This window comes from Achroia grisella, unplaced genomic scaffold, assembly GCF_030625045.1.
Source record: "Achroia grisella isolate CSIRO2021 unplaced genomic scaffold, CSIRO_AGI_Agris_v1 utg540, whole genome shotgun sequence".
In the NCBI taxonomy this organism is placed as follows: Eukaryota; Metazoa; Arthropoda; class Insecta; order Lepidoptera; family Pyralidae; genus Achroia; species Achroia grisella.
Genome location: NW_026712925.1, coordinates 2847525 through 2868290, shown reverse-complemented (window position 1 = coordinate 2868290; position 20766 = coordinate 2847525). Strand labels below are relative to the sequence as shown.

General features: G+C 35.6%; 1 protein-coding gene across 1 annotated transcript; it reads left to right on the top strand.

The window, feature by feature from the left end:
* The first annotated feature begins 586 nt into the window (after nt 1–586).
* LOC131847583 (protein phosphatase 1 regulatory subunit 12A) lies at nt 587–19110 on the top strand. Its single transcript, XM_059197177.1, has 8 exons — nt 587–921; nt 2299–2578; nt 13062–13195; nt 13706–13878; nt 13947–14212; nt 14290–16996; nt 17161–17555; nt 18216–19110. The coding sequence occupies exons 1-8, from the start codon at nt 688–690 to the stop codon at nt 18503–18505; spliced, it is 4479 nt and encodes a 1492-aa protein (XP_059053160.1). The 5' UTR covers nt 587–687; the 3' UTR covers nt 18506–19110.
* The last annotated feature ends 1656 nt before the right edge of the window (nt 19111–20766 follow it).

Genomic DNA, 20766 nt, shown 5'->3' with positions numbered 1-20766 from the left:
AGGGCCACATAGAGGTCTTGGATTTGTTGTGATATTTAGAGCATTCTAGAGGTGAGAAATATTGTTATATTTGCGTCTAAAGATAAGCACCCTGTTACAGAGTTCGTTATAACTCCCAGCGGTCTCTGTTTCCTCCTCATAGATATTGCTGTTCATTTTTATATAATCAATCAATTTATATAATTTTTATATTAATTTTTAGGTAGTCTTAGTAATCAATGAAGTGCCTACCTTAAGCTTTGATTTAGCTAACAGCTTGTAAAGACACACTATTGAAAATAAATTAAACTAAATGCTATAATACTGGTATATCTCAAGATAATGTTATTTGTGTGTATAAAATAATCGTTTTCAAAAGTATCAATAACATTTTGTAATCACTGTTACAAGTACAATTTCTACAAACATTTTGCTACAAAAGAAAAGGTGACCTCCTTTTGTGCAATAAGTTAATAGATTAGGTGTTAGGCGGCGTTGCGTGTGGGCCAGGTTGCCGCGACTGCGGCCGCCCAACACCACCTCTCCATGTCCAAGCGGGCAGCGCGACGGCTGCGGCCAGTCGGTGGTACGCGCCCACCGTGCTCGCTCGCTCCGTTTATACCGGGTTGTACCACTCATTGAACAAAAACGGCGCGCCACTTTACATATGACATGTACACTACCCGCCGCTAGAACTAATATTTTGTTATGGACAAGCGCACCAGCAGCAGGGGCGAGCCCATCTCGAGCATTCTCAAGAAGCCCAAGAGTCGAATAAAAGGCGGGTTCCTCGACAAAAGCACTAAAATTAAGCGCGAGAAGGTAGACGACACTAAGAAGGGCGAGGATGTGAGTGCCCCACTACCACAGGGTTGCACACCCCTCATGTACGCCTGTCAACAGGCTGACTACAAATCTGTCGTCGATACATTAAACAAGGACGTGAGTTCTTCATCAGCATGATCATTGATCATTGCTTTATTGCATTATCAAGAGTCATTTTAGTAGTAGTGTAAGATTTAATTGCATATAATGAAGTCGTATGGCACATGTTTCATGAATGTAACCATTATCTCAGAGTCAGGATTCATGCCGCTAGCAAAAATACCAGAGATAAAATAAAACGAGTCCGTGTGTTTTGCACGCGATGCAATGTTACGGCCGGCGATTGCCCGAGCATCACCTCACACCTGCAAGTAAACAACCCAGCAAACTGCGCCGTAATGCTTCCGTCAATATTTTTGTTCTAATTAGATACCTACTGGTAGACATACACAAGTGTCTGTCCAATGACTTATAGCTTATATTATATTACGCTTGCTATGACATTAACTATGACACGAGGAAAGTATTTGAGTAATCTACAAAATCACGATTTTATTATGGATTGTGATAGCAGTACATAGAAAAACTGTCAAATTGAAGAGCTTTCAAGGAAATGCACCTAAGCACGGGGGCAATCTCGGTCGGGGCGGGGGGGAGGGTCACAATCAATAAATAGGTGTAGAAATCGACTACCACACACTGCTATAGCTATTAGGGATTCATTCTCGCTAGTTCGTGTGGCGATAATACCGCTTGAAATCATGTCGCTCGTGTTACCTCCATTTAACCTTACTACGTTAACTAACTATTGACGGTAACGGTACTAACTATTTTGGTACAGTATGGGTCAAAGTTCTAGCTTCTATTTCACGGCACAATCATTATCTATACATGTTACATGTCAGAAAGTTCACAATAGTCCTAAATATTTTCTTTGAAGCTAACCTTTTAAAGTTTAGTACTTTATACGAATATTATCTATTAATTTTTAATAATACTTATATATGAAATTTAATTTATATTTATTGCAATTTCGATAATATTTCATATCTCTTTATCGTGGTATAAAAAACACAATTCTACAAAGATTTTCTGTATATTATTGAGTTATTTGTTTCTTTAAGTCTTACGAGTAGTTATGGCAAAACATGAAGTTAAAATGTATTTTATAATGTCCGTGTATAGAGGCAACTACGTAAAGTTTACGTTTAAGTTTAGTTTTACTCTCTATCATGTACTGCCAGTTTATTTACCATTTTTTTTTATACCACTTAGGTGGCAAACAAGCATACGGTCCATCTGATGGTAAACGGTTACCGTGTTACATTACCATTCCAGTGATACAAAAAAATCACTGGATTTTGAATAATAGTACCTCTACGACTAATTATTTTCTTTTACATACAGAATTACCGTATCTGTATTAAAGGTTTAGCCGTAAGATTATAACTTTCCTATTCCTAACCCATGTATAGAAATCTATATGACTTACAGCCAGCATCAGTGCGTATCCGCGATAGAGGACTGCGCTGCGCGTTGCATTACTGCGCGTCGAGCGGTGCGGGCGCTAATCAAGCTGCCCGCGCCGCTTGTGCAGACCGCGTGCTTATGGCCGCGCCAGCTCTGGCTGACGCCCGCGACGCTGACGGTCTCACACCGTTGCACCTCGCTGTTGTCCACGGTAACGTGCCGCTGGTGCAAACATTACTGGCGGCTGGGGCTGATGTGAATGCGAGGGACGATGAACATCACACCGTAGTACATTGGGCTACTGGTAAAAATTTGATAACATTACCTAAATTATCTATATTAGACTATGTTTCCTCTAAGTTCTCTCTTCCTTTAAGTACATTAAAGTAAAGTGTAATACATTACATAAATGGGGTCAAAGGGTCGATTGGCTCTTCAGCCAATTAAGAATCTAATTAAGGAACGAATTATGAATAAGTTACACGTTTGTACAGTTACTTGAGACATTATATTAATATTTCTCAACACGAATAATGTTATTCTAAACTAGCTGTACACACGACTACGTCCGCATGGAATTTAACTTTTTTTCTAAAATAAAAGTAGCCTAAGTTACTCCTTATTACATCAGCTAGCTGTCAAAATCGGTCCAGCCATTTCAGAGATTAGCCGGAACAAACAGACAGACAGACAAAAATTGTAAAAAAATGATATTTTGGTGTATGTACCGTATTTATAATCATATGCATGTAGTAAAAATCGGTTATTTCAATATTACATACAGATACTCCAATTATTTTATTTATTTATTTATTCATTTATTTCAGGCAACTAGGCCCATATTATAAATACCTTATAGACTAACATACATATAATATAATATTTAAAAACCAATGCCACGGTAGCGCCGATACACTACACCTTTCGGCCAGTAGTCCTCTTTCATGAAGGTGGGCAGCAAGTCGGTGGGGACCAGGGCCACAAACGTTTTAAAACTCGCGTTGTGACTCAACTTCAGCTGCGTTACCCTCAATGTCAGGTTACTCTTGGTACGAATATAATCGACAATGTCCTGCTCTTTAGTGGCGTAATGTAGACGGGACAGGTACATTGTCGTGGTCGGTGTAACAGCACGCAGCAGAAAGTTGGGCCCAGTGAGTGCAGTGCCACAATGATTCCTATTGACCCTGTTTGTGCGCCTCTTCTTTTGTACAACAACGAAGCCATCATCGTCGCGGTTACCAGTGGCAGCACACGAAGGGTCAATGTTCAGTGCCGTTTTTGGCACACGCCGCTGTACTGAAGCAGCCGGTTTGCTAGCGATGACGGCGGCAAAATCTCGACGCTGTGGTTGCACCGAGGATTTTGTTAGCGCTGCTTCCACATGCAGCGGTATCGGCGTTTTATTTATATGTATAGATAAGGTACCTCTCTCTAAGGTTCGATTGGGACGGAATGCAAAGTCCTGGTCACGAGCTTATTCAAGTACAGCGATGTCAAAGTCAGTAGGTGTGAGCAATTTGTTCAACTACTGTCATTAGATTGTCTAACAAAAATTCGCTACCTTCAGTACTCACGGTACCCATACTATATAGTTTTATAAATTAAAATAAGGACTTATAGTTAGTAGTAACAGTTTATTGAATTCATAGATAATAATCTACGTCAAAAAACACATCATATATCTTATTAATACTAAAGAGTTTATAACATTCGTTCATCCCTAACAAAAGACTCGTTACCATGCGAGTCTATCAAATTATGACAGTTCTGTGATAAGACGTCTTGGTGGCTTGGCTTCGCGCTTACTACGACGTAACCCCTCAACTGCTGGTGTTTCAATATGTCTAACCACGTCATTTGAATTGTGTGCTAATACACTCGAATGTTTCGGCGTTTCATTATTACACGTAGTACCCAATGTCTCGAATTGGTTTCTAAACTCCAAAGGAGCATAATATCCTCAAAGAGAGTCTCTTTGAGGAGACACTAGTGTATTGTGTTGCATTTTCTGGACATCTTGGGTATGGGCATTACAGGACTGATCTACCGGTACATCCTCTCTTTCAATTACACATTTTCTTATTTGATCCGCATAGTATTTCTTCACCCCAATAGGTGTATTAATTAAATACGAATAACGATGTGTACGACGGCCTACTGTGGCTTGCTTCCATGATTTATTATCTCGAGAGCGTACAAAAACAGTTTCTCTTGAATTATATTTCCTTGTCATTTTCAATGTTAGCTTGAAATTGTTTGAAGCGGAGGGATATTCTAGGATTTGGTTTAATGTTGTCTAAGAGACAACGTAGTTGTCGCCCTAAAAGTATTTCTGCTGATGATTTACTAGTATCGGTTCGAGGGGTAATACGGTAAGTACGAACTAGCCGTTCAGCCAACCCGTTCGTTCTTGGATGGTAAGATGAAGACTTAACGTGTCTGATACCATTGTAATCTGCAGTATTCATGAAATTCTTGAGATGCGAATTGAGGACCATTGTCCGAAACTATAATTTGTAGAAGTCCAAGTGAAGTAAAAATAGTATCTAGTTCACTGCAGAACCTGCTTGTTGTGATGTAGACATTGGTTTAATTTCGATCCATTTGTAAAGTGCGTCACATAGCCCAACCAATATTTGCCCTCAAAAGGAACCCCAATCCACGTGAACTCTCTCCCATGGCTCATCAGGCACAGACCACGAGTACACCGGCAGCTCCGCCACGTTATCATCATCGATTGTCGGCCACCACACATAAAAGCGGGCCAGTGGTTTCATGGCAGATATCCCCGGATGTCCATTGTGAAGGAATGTCATTATGGATCTTCTTAGTGAATATGGAACTACGATTCGACCTTGCCACATCAGGATTTTAAGTCTTCTGACAAACCATCTAAACGCCATCTAGTCTTTTAGGAATTAGTGACATTTTTGAAAATAGGTTCTTTTTTACTTCTCCTCTGAGAGTTTCTTCGGATATAGGTAAATCATGCAATTTGTCTGATTGGTGGCGTGTCACTATTTTGCGAACTATTTCTTCAGCAGTCGATGGTTTTTCATATGGATTAGGCATTTGTGAGAGATAGTCAGTCATGACATTCAGTTTGCCTTTTGTATATTTGACATCATAGTTGTAACTACCAATCAAAAGGGCCCAACGGACTCGTCGATTGTTGCATAACTTAAGTAAGTTACGCCGAGTCCCTAGTAAAAGTATTAAAGGTTTATGATCACTAACTAAAGTAAATTTCCCGCCGCGTATATATTGTTCAAATTTTTTAATTCCAAAGAAGATCGCAAGTGCCTTTCGATCAATAACTGAATACTTAACTTCTGCCTGTTTAAGTTTTCGTGATGCAAAAGCAATTGGTTGTACGGTATTGTTGGTTTTATGATACAAAACAGCACCAACACCTTTCTCAGATGCATCACAAGCTAAAAACAGTGGCAAATTTTCAATAAAAGCAGCAAGAGGTTTAAGAAGGGTGATTAATTTTTTTGCTTTACTAAATATTGTATCTTCTTTTTCTGTCCACTGCCATTTGCGGCGATTTCCAGTTAGGGTATGTAGATCTGCGCATATGCTGGGTAAATGTGGTATGAAACGTTCGTAAAAATTAACTAATCCTAAGAAAGATCTAAGTTCTTGAGGGTTACTCGGAGGCGGTGTTTTCAAAATAGCTTCTAATTTTGATTTCGTAGGACGTATACCACTTTTGTCTATAGTGTGTCCAAGGTATTCAATTTCTTTTATGAAAGAAAGTACATTTTTTTAAATTTACTTTAAGACCAGCTTGTTCCAGCTTTCCAAGTACTACTGATAGTGTTCTAAGGTGATCCAAATCATTTTTACCGGTTATGGCGATATCATCAAAATATACTGCAACATTTGGAATATTATCAAGTAGTTTGTCAAAGAAATGTTGAAAAATAGATGGAGCTGTCGAGATTCCAAACGGCATTCTTTTATATTGGAAATATCCTTTATGAGTTGTAATTACAACATTAACTGTGGGTGTTGCCCATTCGACGGGTGTCATATTAGGATCGACTTCAGTTACTATTCCAGTGTCTATCTGCCGTTTCAGTTCAGATTCAATATTTCTTTTCATAGAGAATTTAACAGGTCTTTGAGGGAGATGTTTCGGCTGTGTACCAGGCCTAATATGAATATTAACTTCGTAGTTCTTTACTCTGCCAAGACGATCATCGAATAGTGTTTTATATGTATTTAAAACTTGATTTGGGGTCGTAGGTTGTTGTAGAGTACGTATTCTATAGACAGGTTTGGGAAATTCCATTTCAAACATGTCACTCCATTGTAGACCAAAGAGCATAGGAACAGCTTTCTTCATAACTACCACTGGCAATACCCTTTCTTTATCCTGTATTTTTACTGTTACTTCTGTCAAACCCAGTGACTTTTTAAGTTTTAAATTTCCATAAGCACGTAGTCGCGGTACATCGCCTAATGGAGGAGACCCTATCTGCTTCCAGAAGTCGGCGCTTATGATAGAATAGAGAGATCCTGAGTCCCAATCCATCGTGCATGACTTACCGTTGATCATAGCATCAATTTTTTTACTGTCATTACCACATTTATTTTAAATTTTATACACGGAATCATGTTCACCCTTCGTATCGTCATCGCTATGGTCTGAGTTCCTTTTATTGCCTTTTATTGTCTCTATGTACCTGTTTACTTTCGTCTTTGTTTTGGATCAGTATAATTATTCTGTTTTTTTTAATGTTGTAAATGCCGATTATTTTTTCATTTTGATCCCCTCCGCTAACTCACGTGATTGTGCACGTGACTGCAAATATTTGCGCAAATGTTATTTCCCATGATGTATCCTGAAGGTTTTCTACGAGATTCGGCCATTTTTGTTTTAAGTCTATTTCAAGTTGTGTGTGGTTAAGACCAGTATAGCAAAGTGGTCACGAAGTTGTCGTTCTAGTAGTGTGTCGTTATACCCACAATCTTTACTTAACTCTTAGTCTATTTGCATAGTGTTCCATTGATTCATCATTCTGTCGTATACAATTCCAGAATTCAGTTAGTGCTCGATATCTGGTTTTCTTAGTACGGTATAAGCCCATTAATTGATTGATGATGATTCAAAATGAGGCTACTTTAATTTCATGGAAAACTTCTGGAGTTAAACAGTTAAATAATAGGTCTTTTTAACCCCGTTGTTTATGTTGTCGTCTAATATTTCGCATTTTATTTCAAAGTAATCAAAGAAATTTTCAACTGTTGTGTCGTTGACGGGTTAAATTTTCCACATTTGAAATTATTCAATATTGATAATTTGTGAATACCTGATGTGCTGGAAACAGGTGTGCAGGGCGCATCCTGGCTGTTCGAGGCCACCACAGGCATCTCCGTGGGGCAATGTGCATGTTGCGTAGTTGTCGTAGCTAGCTAGAAGTTTTATTACTTCAGTTAATTGACCATGTTGTGTGCGCTGTAATTGCAGGAACTGTTTAAATTGTTCTTTATCCATTTTATGTCCTCGTCGCCAACATTTTATAAATTAAATTAAGGACTTATAGGTAGTAGTAACAGTTTATTGAATTCATAGATGACAATCTACGTCAAAAGACACATCATATATCTTATTAATACTAAAGAGTTTATAACATTTAGTATAGTTACTGACCTACGTTACTCACTTTTTAAAAAATTACTTATTGGATTTTAAACATATATTACAGTTATTTGTAATTTTTATAAATACCTATTGACAGAGATAATTGACGTGACTGTGGGAATAAATATCTCAGTCATATTGATAGTTATTGAATGGGTGAAGTTTATTTTCGAACGAGAAAAACCCGCTCAACAGAACGGTTTGGATGCTTGTTACTAGTTCACTTATACGAGAGTCCCTAAATACACTTGATATATTCTTCGGCTAGCTTAAATAAAACTAAAATAACAAGGTATGGCACAGCCGGGCTATGCTTTTATGAGCATACAAACCTCAAAAAAAAAAAAAAATAACAACATTATTCATGGTTACTAATAGTTTAGGCCAATGTCCTCTTTGCGGTTTTGTCATATTATTATTCTCTATACATAATACTAAGCCATTGAATAATTTATTTCTGATGAACGACACAAAAACGCCGATAAATATACAGAGTCCTCTATGATTCCAGATGTAATATTCACTGTAAATTTTAATTTTTTATTAATATGTAGATATGTTTAAAATGAAATTTAACATTATATATATTTAACACAACTTTCCTTGTACAACTTTCTTAAAATTGGGAGTTGTAATAAGAAAGTACTACTAATATGCTTCCTTATATACAAAATTTGTAATATATGTAGTGGTTTAGACTGTACAATAATAATTAATCTGAGAATCTTCAAATTAATTTTACACAATATTTTAATAACTGACTCTCGAATAATATGATTCCAGTTTTAACACGCAAACTTGTCGTGTTCCATGATATATAGGTAGTCTGCAATAAAATTAATTATTATTTCTTGGTTATACTTTGGGAAGCTCCATTGACGTACATGTTTATTTATTAGAAATGTATTTAGTATTCAGTGTTAACGTCACTTCTTGCCCTCCGGGAATTCCGATTTACAAGGAAAGTCACTAAACCACATGCTTCTACAGAAATCAATCACGGTTTATTCTAACAGATGTTCTAATGCATGTTATAAATATAGTCATATGTAATATAGTTTTTCTCTATAAAATTTGAATAATTTTCGAATATTTTTTACCTACTACTCGTACGCTGTACTAGAATAGAATAGAATAGAAAAGTTTAATATTAGGAAATATTTTTCAATTACATTATTTAAATATTATTCAATATATTTTGGGATATGTGGGTTGATATTGAACTATCTATTGAGTAGTCTGTTTGAAAATCCTATGAAAAATTGTTTCTTCGACTTCATAAATCATAGTCTGGTCAATGTTACATCTTACTTAATATTATAAACGCTGCAGTTATGAGTATGGATGGATATTTCTTACTCTTTCACGCAAAAACTGGAAGGAAAATTTACAATAATATAGCTTACACACATGCTATAAATTTCACGCGGGTGAAACCACGGGCATAGCATAGTTTACCATCAGATGGGCTGTATGCTTGTTTACCACCTACGTGGTATAAAAAAAAGGTATTTATAAAAAATCATTGATATCTAATCAGCTTTTTGTCGTAATAAATTAGTAGGTTCGTTATATATATTTGAACATACATATGTATAGATATATAGTATATAGTTCTTACTTACGGATATCACGGAAGTTTGTTCTAACAGTCTAGTATATCTAAACTATTACATAAAATAAAACAAAGTAGCTATCTTTAAAAATCTAATATCTTTAAAACTACACAACGGATTTTGAAGCGGTTTTTTTTTCATTAGATAAAGTAATTCAAGAGGAATGTTTAGATATAGATATATATAATGCGTGCGAAGACGAGGCGAGTAGCTAGTAGTATATAAAAGGAACTGACTGAACTGAACTGAACAACATACGCGCCAGATTAGGATATTTGACATGTTTGTCAAATATCCTAATCTGGCTTCAATGTATATCTACCATACTAAGATCAACATAGTTAACTGCAGTAGCTGAATCTTCGAAGTAGATGTCAGTGGCTGTAGTTTTATAATCTGCAGTTATGTATATCTAGGAAAGTGAGTCAGTAAAGTTGTTGTCTATCTATCTGTCTGTCAATTAGTGGCGTAGCGTTGCCTTCGCGGTTGTCTAGTGCTTTGGCATCCTGTGGCTTGCACGCGATCTTTCTCCCATAAATTACACTGCTTAAAATTCAATGATGGATTAGTTATAAATTGACATGAATAAAAGTGATATTTTATTAATAATCAATTGTGGATTCTGTACGAAATATTGAAATTACATGTTTAACATATGCAAGGTAATTTCAATATGAACAAAATATAAACTTAACATCTTCAGTGTTGTTGAATATATAAAGACAGGAATGAATTATAAATATATGCTGCTGCTTTACTTATTGGTTACCCATTACCTAGAATAAAATCTTATAAGAAAATTGTGAATTGTAATGTTGCTATTTTCTTTTCCATAAATATAGAGAATATATAATAAAGCTATAAGAAAAGTATCTTTAATATTACCTATAGAAATGATGAAAAATGAATAACACGACATTCGGGCGTGGTAAAAGGCAGAGAAAGTAGTAAATCAAACCAAAAGATCATATTGAGACCTTTCAAAATCATAGACACTAATCAATATTTGAACTAATACCTAATTGAAGTTTTGGTAAATCTTACAGGACTCAGGTCATAAATGGTGACGTTTTTTCTAATGATTTATGATATTTAGTTATTATACGGAAACTAGTTGTCAATGTGGTAAATTTATCATATTCCTACATTAATTTATCGGTGATTAATGGCCAAACCAAGGAATATACAATTTATATGGAAATAGTAGTTTACATATAAAATTATTTTAAAAATAGGCAATATAAAACAGACTGTCATAGTTATTTAAAATGTATACCTACAGCGTCGAAGGCTTGAACTAGACTTGGAAATAGGCTCGAGGTCACGCTGGTTTCCGACATTGCAAGTAGGCCCCAACGGAAATCCGTTCAGTTTTGACCTTCTACTTCTTTCTTCAAACAACTTGCGATTGTATTTACATTCCGCAAACGTAAAAAAAGATATTTTACATTGTTTATGCATAGATACTTACACTAGTACTAGAGCGTATAGTATTGGGACGTTTCAGAAATGATACGTCGATGCAGCAGTACTTTTATTTTATTCCTTTTTCAAATTACACTCCACATAAATTGCGTCGCTTTATTACAAGTCTCGGTTGCCTCGACCAGAAAGAAAGAAAGCCGTTCCCTCCTTGTTCCCGTCCTCTTTATGTCTATTGGTGGCGGCTTAATAGTGACGTAACCAACATCACGTGACCGACTATGGTTCTAAATTTGAAATATAAGTAACAAATTAGTTACTAGAATAATTTTATGGCAAATAAAGGTATTTACCTCTCTCGACGTTTCGACTAGGTTGCACTAGCCGTGGTCACGAGCTGTTTGTCGCGAACTTTCGTTAAACAATCTAGTGACGGTAGATGAAGAAAAAACTGCTGTCACCTATCTACATTGACATCGCTGTTACTCCAGTCAGCTCGTGACCATGGCTAGTGCAACCTAGTCGAAACGTCGAGAGAGGTAAATACCTTTATTTGCTATAAAATTATTCGTGTTAAAACGCGGTTAATAATTTAAATAGTTACTAGAAAATGGCTAAAACACAAACCGCTGGAGCCAAAAGAGAAAAAAAATCTAAAACAAATTAGCCAACTGAGTGTTCTTTATGTATTGAAACTAACAATAGTAAGCTAAAAGAATTCGATGGTCAGTTATGAGCATGCAATATTATGTTATCTGTGGTCATGAGATATAGCAAAACTGCGGACATCATTAACTGCATGCCTTATTCATTTGCACTATACTGAAGCCTTTATATACCTTTTCCATACCAAGGTTTTCATTAAATGTAAATATAGACATGATTAAAATAATGTCTAATAAGACAAAATCGTACTTGTTATGATTGCGAACATTGTTGTTGTTTATGAAGGAATAAAATTAAATTTGACCAAGAGATCAACCGGTATTTAAATTATTGTTCCAAACTGGAAACTTGGTGCACATTACTATTAAAATAAAGTTTGAAGATAATATTGTTTAATCATTGTATTATGTTAGTAATGACTTACGGAACCATGTGTTTATTATTATTATACTCGCCGTATGAAGTAGTTTCAAGTAATTTAACGAACTATGGAAAATACTATGTTGATATTAATTACATAATAAAGTTCGAAATGATATATTAAAAAATGAAAATGAAAATAGAATTGTTGAAATGAGGATAAAGTATACCTGTGTCTAATCTAAGACAGATTAATTCTTTGCATCGCTGAGACACTGCTACTTTGTATTGATTTATATATAATTTGCCGCATAAGTAAGACGTGGCTAGAAGATTGGTACGGTCAGTGTGGTGTATGGTGTGGAGAGTGGGTGGCGTATCCGACGCCGCGACGTCCAGTCCAGCGGTAATGAATACTGAACAAGGTCGAGCCCTTGAACTGGTGGGTCATATAGTTATCTAGAATTAGGATTATACGAAACTATAAAGGTTAGGTAGCTATGTCGTTACGAGTCGGACTGAGCTAATGAGTCAATATTTTATGTATTATACATCGGTTTAACTTTGCTACATATACCTACTATATTATAACATAGTATTTGATTATGATTCATATATATATGAGTATAGTTTATGATTCTTTCGATGTCAGTAATTATAAAGTATATGAAATTGGATTTATCTAGTATTAACTAGTTAGCGTTTTAAAACGTTCATGGATATTTAGAATTTTATTTCCTAATCATATGCAAAGTAGTTCCACAGAGAGCTTAAGAGTTCTTAAGAGCTTGCTTAGTAAGATGTATTTTGGTTGAAGGATGAAAAATTATAGTAAAGTTATAGGGAGATATCTTTAACGGAATGGGAACGCATTAGTGGTATCTACCACGGTCGTACATACCTATATATACAGAATACGCGATGGTTGCCACTTACGTATTTTTTAAATTTAAATTATGTAAGGTATTACAGAATTTTATACATAGGCATCTATTATTATATTTTATATATCGAGCGCACTTAGAATTACATAGCTGAAAATTAACTGCTTCACACTTTATTGTCAGTATGTGGTGAAGTGGGTGCGCTGCGTGCTGTGCTTGCTTCGGGTGCAGATTCCGCGACGCCTGACCAGCACGGCGGGTATCCCTTACACTATGCAGCACAGATGTGTGGTGCACCAGCGGCCACTGACCACCAGGTTGATAAAACCATGTCTGATATACCTATAATTTTATTTCCATCAAATAAATGATTATAATAATTGATTAAAAATGGTAAATAAGGTTGCATATATATAACACATTTAAGATTTGTTAATTGCTAATCATTTATCTATATACCTACGCTATATATACGTACGCGCAGATGCTAAATAGATAAAATAAATTATATAAGTAGACTTCTTTGTTTATGAAAGCACTATATTATTTTCCTGTTTTTGAATGAATCAATCTCGAGTTTTTCTACATATCAAAGATTTTATTCAATCCTATCGTACATCTGTACTAAAATGTGTTTGAGCTAAAGATAGTTAAATGGCCCATTGTAATACCAATATAATATACTAAGAGATAAAATGTTATAATAATAATTGAAATTAAAATCAATGCAATAATTGTTTTATTCTTAGATAGGTAAAAAGAAAAACTTGAAATAGAAACCTATTAGTAACGTAATGTTATTGATGGAAATATTTCAACATTTACAGACGAGAGGCGCAGCTTTAGAAGTACTTCGGGCGTTAGTTAAAGAGGGTGGTGCCCGTGTAGACGTAAGAGATGCTGATGGTCGAACGCCACTGCTGTGGGCGGCGTCTGCGGGATCTGCAGCGGCAGTATTGGCTCTACATCAGGCTAACGCAAAAGTTGACGATGCTGATAGGTATTAGCCGTTTAAGTGCAGTATCAATAATATTTTTTGTTATTATATATTCATTATTATGTTGCTAGGGATGGGCTGACGGCTTTGCACTGTGCGGCAGCACGTGGACACACTGAAGCTTTAGAAACTCTCCTTGACCTGTGTGGTGCCCGTGTTGACGTAGCCGATTCTCACGGTTGTACTCCCTTGCACTATGCTGCTGCATTAGGGCATGCCGATGCTACTGCAGCATTACTACAGCATGGAGCAGATTCACACCGTCAAGATAGAAGGGGTCGTAGTCCGGCACATACAGCAGCAGCAAAAGGACAGATAGAAACTGTTCGAATTCTTGGTTAGTTTTGTACATAAAAGATGTAGAGCAATTGTATATATATATAACATGCAATTATAAAAATTAAATCATTACAGGAGCGAGAGGAGCGAATCTATGGCTACGTAATTCCAAAGGAGATCTACCACTCCACGAAGCAGTGGCTTCAGGAAGGAGAGAACTAGTTAAATGGCTTTTAGATGGAAGACCGTCACAAGTTAATGCAACTAATCACGAGGGTCGTACACCATTACATATAGCAGCAGCCACAGATAACGCTGATTTGTGTAGACTATTATTAGATCGTGGTGCTGAAGTAAATCCTGTAGCTAGATCTTCGAAAAATGACCCGTTAACACCATTAGATTGTGCTACAACTCGGGGTCATAGATCGACTGCAAAATATTTACAAATGCATGGAGGAGTACCGGCTTCAAAACTAGCTAATACGCAAATAGTAATTGATGGTGCTCCAATTACAGCCTTACCAACACGAAGAGTTACAAGTACAAAAATTGATGTTCGTGACAAAATAAGAATAGAAAAGCGTGAAGTCGTGGAACTTTCAAGTCCTATGCAGGAAAGAAGATATTTAAAGGATAGAAACGATAGTGATTCCACAAATGATTCATCTTCTTTAGATAGAAAACGATTGGCACGGCGATCACCTAGTAAATACTCAGGAAAATACGATAAACGAAAAAGACTTGCAGAATCTCAAAAAAGTTTTAGTGATGGTTATGATACCGAATTGGATGGATATACAAAAGGTAATATTGATCACAAAAAGCACAAAAAAAGTTCAAGAAAGTCTAGATCAAAAAGTGAGCCATCGCGCCGTAATGGTAGTAGTTCAAGACATCATCGAAGCTACCGATCTGGTACAGATAGTTCTTCTGATACTGAAAGTTATTCCGAAAAGAAAAAAAGCAAACGTCACCGTAAACGTAATAAAAGAAAATCTAGCTCTTCAGAAAGTAGCAGTTCAGAGTCAAGTGATCGGCGGAGTACTAAACGTAAAGGTAAAAAAACATCAATTCACATTGAAAACGATGACGAAAAACAAAGCGTTAATATTGTAAAATATAAAACTATTGACACACAAAATGTAGAAAAAAGTGAAGATTTGTTACCAAATATCGATGCTTCTGCAAATATTGTAATACCTGAATCTGAAAAAGAAGATAGTCAATTAGTTAAAAGCAAAACATTAAGTGAAACAGAAACTGACACTCTCTCTGTTAAAACTAACATGATTGTTACAGAAGCACAGATACATATGGAACGAGAATCAGCTCAACATGGAAATTCTGAACTAACTGTAACTGTTGATTCTTCTAATAATATATCAATAGAAACGGCAAATTTATCTGTCACTCATAAAGACATTAATGCTGAAGAAAAATTGGAGGATGAAAAACATAATGAAGGATACCTCGTAACTGCAGAATCAGCGGTACAACTAATAGCAGGCACTGAAGGGAAGATTCCTACACCAACTAAACTAGGTGAATTGGATAAAGAACCTGTGACTACAAAATCTCCAGAAAATACTTCTAACAGTGAAAAAGTTAAATCTCTTACAGCATCTAACTCTAAAGACAATGAAAGTGCAACAATAACAAACGAAGATATAAAACAAATGCAAGGATCAACTGAAGCTGATTCTACTTCACTCAACGAAAGTAAATTAAAAGATACCTCTCCGTCCACTTCAGATAAAGTAAGGAAAAGGTCATTTCAAGTATTATCAGGACCGGATGAAGCAATATTAATACAGAGTAAAGATATGTCTGGCGATATGAAAACAAGTCTAGATGCTCCCAGCATTGAACAAACAGAATCTCAGGATAAAAGTAGTTCTCCTGTAGTATCATTCGCTAATAAAGATGAAATATTTGAAAGCAAGGACTCACAATGTGATCATTTAATGGGAGAATATGTTGATCATACTAATGTAGAAAATGAAATAAAGAAACAAGAGAATGTAAAAAAAGAAAGCAATGATAGTAATCTAATGACTGTAGAAGAAAAAAGAAAAGAATGTACATCAACAACAGGTAGTAGTACTGAATTTAGTCAAACTGCTGATAAGGGTCTTGTTACAGTAATTGATGGTAATCTATCTACAAATGATCGAGCTCTACAACAAGTTATTTTAGAAAACGTGGATAAGGAATATGACATAAATTTAACTTTATCACAATCGTCACCCAGACGAACTAGAAAATCTTCTAAAGATAGTCAGGCTAGTAGCAGAAAAAGTAGTATTTATGAGACAGAAAGTTATAAAGTATTATCAGATGTTGCAAGTGCACCTGATGCAATAATAACGACAGGTATATTAAAAAAAACTCAATCAATCACTCAAATTACTGATGGTTCTCAAGACGATAACCAAAATGATTTAGACAATGACGATACAATTATTAAAGATAACACATATGGAAGAATACCCAGTGTCAGTGATAATGAAATATATAGTCACTCGGAAGTGAATAGCCGAAGAAAACGTTTTCGTAAAAAAGGCAGAACAAAAAGTAGAACTACAATTAGATCCAAGAGCGAAAATTCTGAAAGAGGCTATGAATCTAGTGGTCTAATGGATTCGGGTTTTGAACCTAGCCCGAGAGCTCTCCAAAGACGTATCACTAGTCCACGTCTTGCAGCTTACTACCAATTAAGAAATGCTAGCGGAAGGTACTCGGAAAAATCCGACAGTAGAATACCAGTACGCAAGCCAGGAGATAAAAATGCAGTAGATATGAAGTCAGTTACTCAACGAATTCAGACGAATATGCGACGGTAAGTGAGTGTACTCATATATTTATAACCATTTTTTAATATAATGTGCTGATATAATGTAATAAAATAATAAATACTAAACAAATTATAAAACGATCATATCGTAATATTTTAATGTTGTTAATTATAATCATTACTAATGTATTATTAATATTTGTTTACAGCTATTATTGTGAAAGAAAAATATTTCAGCATTTACTGGAATTAAAACGTCTACAAATTCGAACAAGTAAGACAAATGAAGCTATTCTTGTAAAAAGGGCTATTGATGAATATAATAAATCAAGTTTAGCTAGTGTTGGTCTTGGACCATACAATACTCCTGATTTTTCCTTTAGTAGTTTTGAAAAGTTTTTGTACGAAAGTTTAAGAAAATTACAGAAAAGCGGTAAAAAACATCTTGATAATTTGCCAGAGAATCCCATTGACTTCGATTATGGAGAAAGTGAACTGTATAAAATGAGCGCCATTCCAGATAATCCGTGCCTATGTACCAACAAAACTCATCGATGTTTTCACGCTGTACATGCTTATACTGGAGTTCCATGCTCAGCTTATAGTAAGTATCTTTTTAATGTAGAATAGAATAGAATAGAGTAGAATAGAAAATCATTAATTCAAAACATTCAAAACATATTTTCAAACATTAATTAAACTTAATTTAAGTACGTTTGAATAGTCATAACGTTTGTTTTTATCTCCCGCTCGTTTAGAAAGCTGTCTCATCACAAGAAGAACGAGCAAGAAACTTGTGTGTTGCTCTTTTAAACAATCCTTGTAAGTTTACATTTACAAGTCGAAACGTGTGAATACAATTTATTTACATTACAATGTAATTTATTTTTCCTGATAGAAATGGCAAACAAGCGGATCGCCTACCTGATGGTATGCGTTAACCGTCTCCTATGAACAGGAACTGCACTACGCATATCATGTACGTTATTATGTTACACCCGTTATAGCACTCATACGTTGTCGTTTCACAGGACTAAGATGTCATGCCTCTTATCCTGTAATATCGTCATCTTATCTCGCCCTATAACCAAAGCATAACACTACAAACTAAACTGCTTGGCAGTTGAAATACGTAAGACTGTGGTACCCATGCTGAGAACTTTTATTCCACATCAAATAAAACAATTCTAACAAATCAAAAAGATGATTTATAGATAATCAAATAAGGAAAAGTTGTAAACATTGTAATCTACACTGCTTTCAGTTCCTTACAAATGGAATCATCACACAATGCCCAAACCAGCAACAGCCGGGCCTACTACTAAGTCAAAGGGATTTTTACCGAAAATAAATGCAAAACCACCTGTTAGCTCCGGAAAAGCTCATGTCACTTTGGAGGTTTCCCATGGTACAGAAAAACAACTAATAGCTTTACCGGCTGAGAAGTTGGACAAAAATAAAAGATATTATGTCACTTTCACTGTTAAGGGATCCGAACCTCCCTCAGATAATGATAATATATCGCCTAATACTAAAAGCGTACTTAGTGGCTGATTTATAAAATGATGAAAATTATGAATACTCACTGCCAGTTAGTGGTAGATTTAGACAGAGATAAAAAAATTTTTTTCAAACTATTGGTTGTATTGTTGTGCACAATATTTGTTGTGAGATTTATTATCATTAGACTGAAGAAACCGTCCGATATTAGAGCCAGATTAAGACACGAAAAACCTATTTTTCTAATTGTATAGAAATGAAATTATAATGTATTTTATTGAAACACTGAGCAATCTTCAATATTTTCTAATGTTTCATATGTGTGTAGTCTTCCTATTTAAATATAAAATTCTGCACAGAAATCTGTACATGTACGTCTGTCCATTGTTATTACCACACAATTTATGGAAAAGTTCCAGTAGGTAGTTTTATTTAGGGTGAAACTAAACAACATAGCTACTCTAGCGGTTTAGCACAGTGCTCTAACATTACATGGTCGTGGGCCCGATGCTCATAATCACCAAACATTTATATATATAATAGTACAAGCAAATAGAGTATGGGTCTGGATATTATTCTGTATGTAATTATAGATCTCAAACATTTGTCTGTTTTATGTGTACTACACATAATACAAACTCTGCTTAAAGAAGCTAAATATTTCACTAATAAACTGTTTTAATTTTAGTAATATTATTATGAGTAGGATTGATAAAACTTCTCTCTAATAAAATTTATATTAAATTTTCACGAATATAAGTCATAAAGCATTTTAATAGTCATTATATTTTGTTTTTACTTTAACCTGGGTCGACATTCTGCATTTATTGTACTTATCTATTGTATTTACTGGAACTAATCCAAATAAATAAATATAAATAATGTAATACTTATATCAGAAAAATTACTTACAGTGTAGAAAATGTGCAATAAAATTGATTTTTTTACTAATGTTTTTTATTGAAGAATTTTCATTTCACATTTCCAATCCTATTAAATCGTACATAGAACTAAACAATATAGGTAAACATAGTTTTATTGCTGTATGCAGAAGATAACAGAGCATTAATGTAATTACATATAATATGAGTCCATTTAAATGGTGCATTTATGCAAAACTATGTAAGGTCGCTTTGTCGCCGTTTAACCTAGTATTTATGTATTTAATCTTAAATAATTTAGAGTATCCAAGTGCTACAGATAGTTAAATGGCTGGCTTTATTCTTTAATAAATTGTTGCAAGAAGTGGCGATCCCTGAGAAATGGTGCAATAGTTCACTAGTGCCCATTTTTAAGAATAAGGGTGATGTGATGTACAGGATTGCAATAATTATCGGGGAATAAAGCTAATGTCGCACAGTATGAAAGTATGCGAGAAAGTGATAGAGAAGTGATTGCGTGAAGAGACAGATATCACCCAAAACCAGTTTAGATTTATGCCAGGCCGTCGTACCACAGATGCCATATTTTCACTGCGTCAGCTGTGTGAAAAATACAGACCTGCTCACAAGAACTTGCACATGGTGTTTGTCGACCTGGAAAAGGCGTACGATAAAGTACCCCGACCGGTTTTGTGGTGGGCCTTGAAAGATAGAGGAGTGCCAGTGAAGTATGTGGAGTTAATTCGTGCTATGTACAGTCAACCTCGTACATATGTGCGGTCGGCCGCTGGAAACATCAGCGAGTTCAGAGTGGCTGTAGGCTTGCATCAGGGATCGGCTTTAAGCCCGTACCTCTTTTTGTTGATAATGGATGCCTTGACGTCGGAGATACAAGAAGAGGCACCCTGGTGCATGCTATTTGCTGATGACATTGTGTTCGTTGGTGAGGAGGGGGCTGGGATACAGAGTAGATTGGTGATGTGGCAGCAAAAGCTGGAAAGTGGGGGCTTAAAATTAGTGTTTCCAAAACGGAATATATGTTTTGTGATTTTGGCGGTCTTTCAGGCTCTGCAGCCATATAACTAAATGGAGCTCCATTACCGATCTGCTCCGATTTCCGGTATCTAGATTCTCTCCTCCAAAGCAATGGTGAATTAGACAGGACCATAAAGCATAGAATTAACGCAGGATGGATGAAGTGGCGGCAGGTTACGGCAACGACGTGTGACTCGCGTGTTCCCCTTAAGCTTAAGGGGAAAATTTACAAGACCATGATCCGGCCTGCTGTCTTGTATGGATCAGAGTGCTGGCCTGTAAAGGCGACCGATGAAAGATGACTGCATGCAACTGAAATGAGAATGTTGAGGTGGATATGTGGTGTGACAAGAATGGGTAAGATAAAGAATGAATACAATAGAGGAAGTATGAAGGTGG

Coding starts and splice junctions, on each gene's coding strand:
- LOC131847583 (XM_059197177.1), top strand. CDS start 688: ATGGACAAGCGCACCAGCAGCAGGGGCGAGCCCATCTCGAGCATTCTC. Junction 2,579..13,061: donor CGTAGTACATTGGGCTACTG/GTAAAAATTTGA, acceptor CTTTATTGTCAG/TATGTGGTGAAGTGGGTGCG. Junction 17,556..18,215: donor AGTTCCATGCTCAGCTTATA/GTAAGTATCTTT, acceptor CACTGCTTTCAG/TTCCTTACAAATGGAATCAT.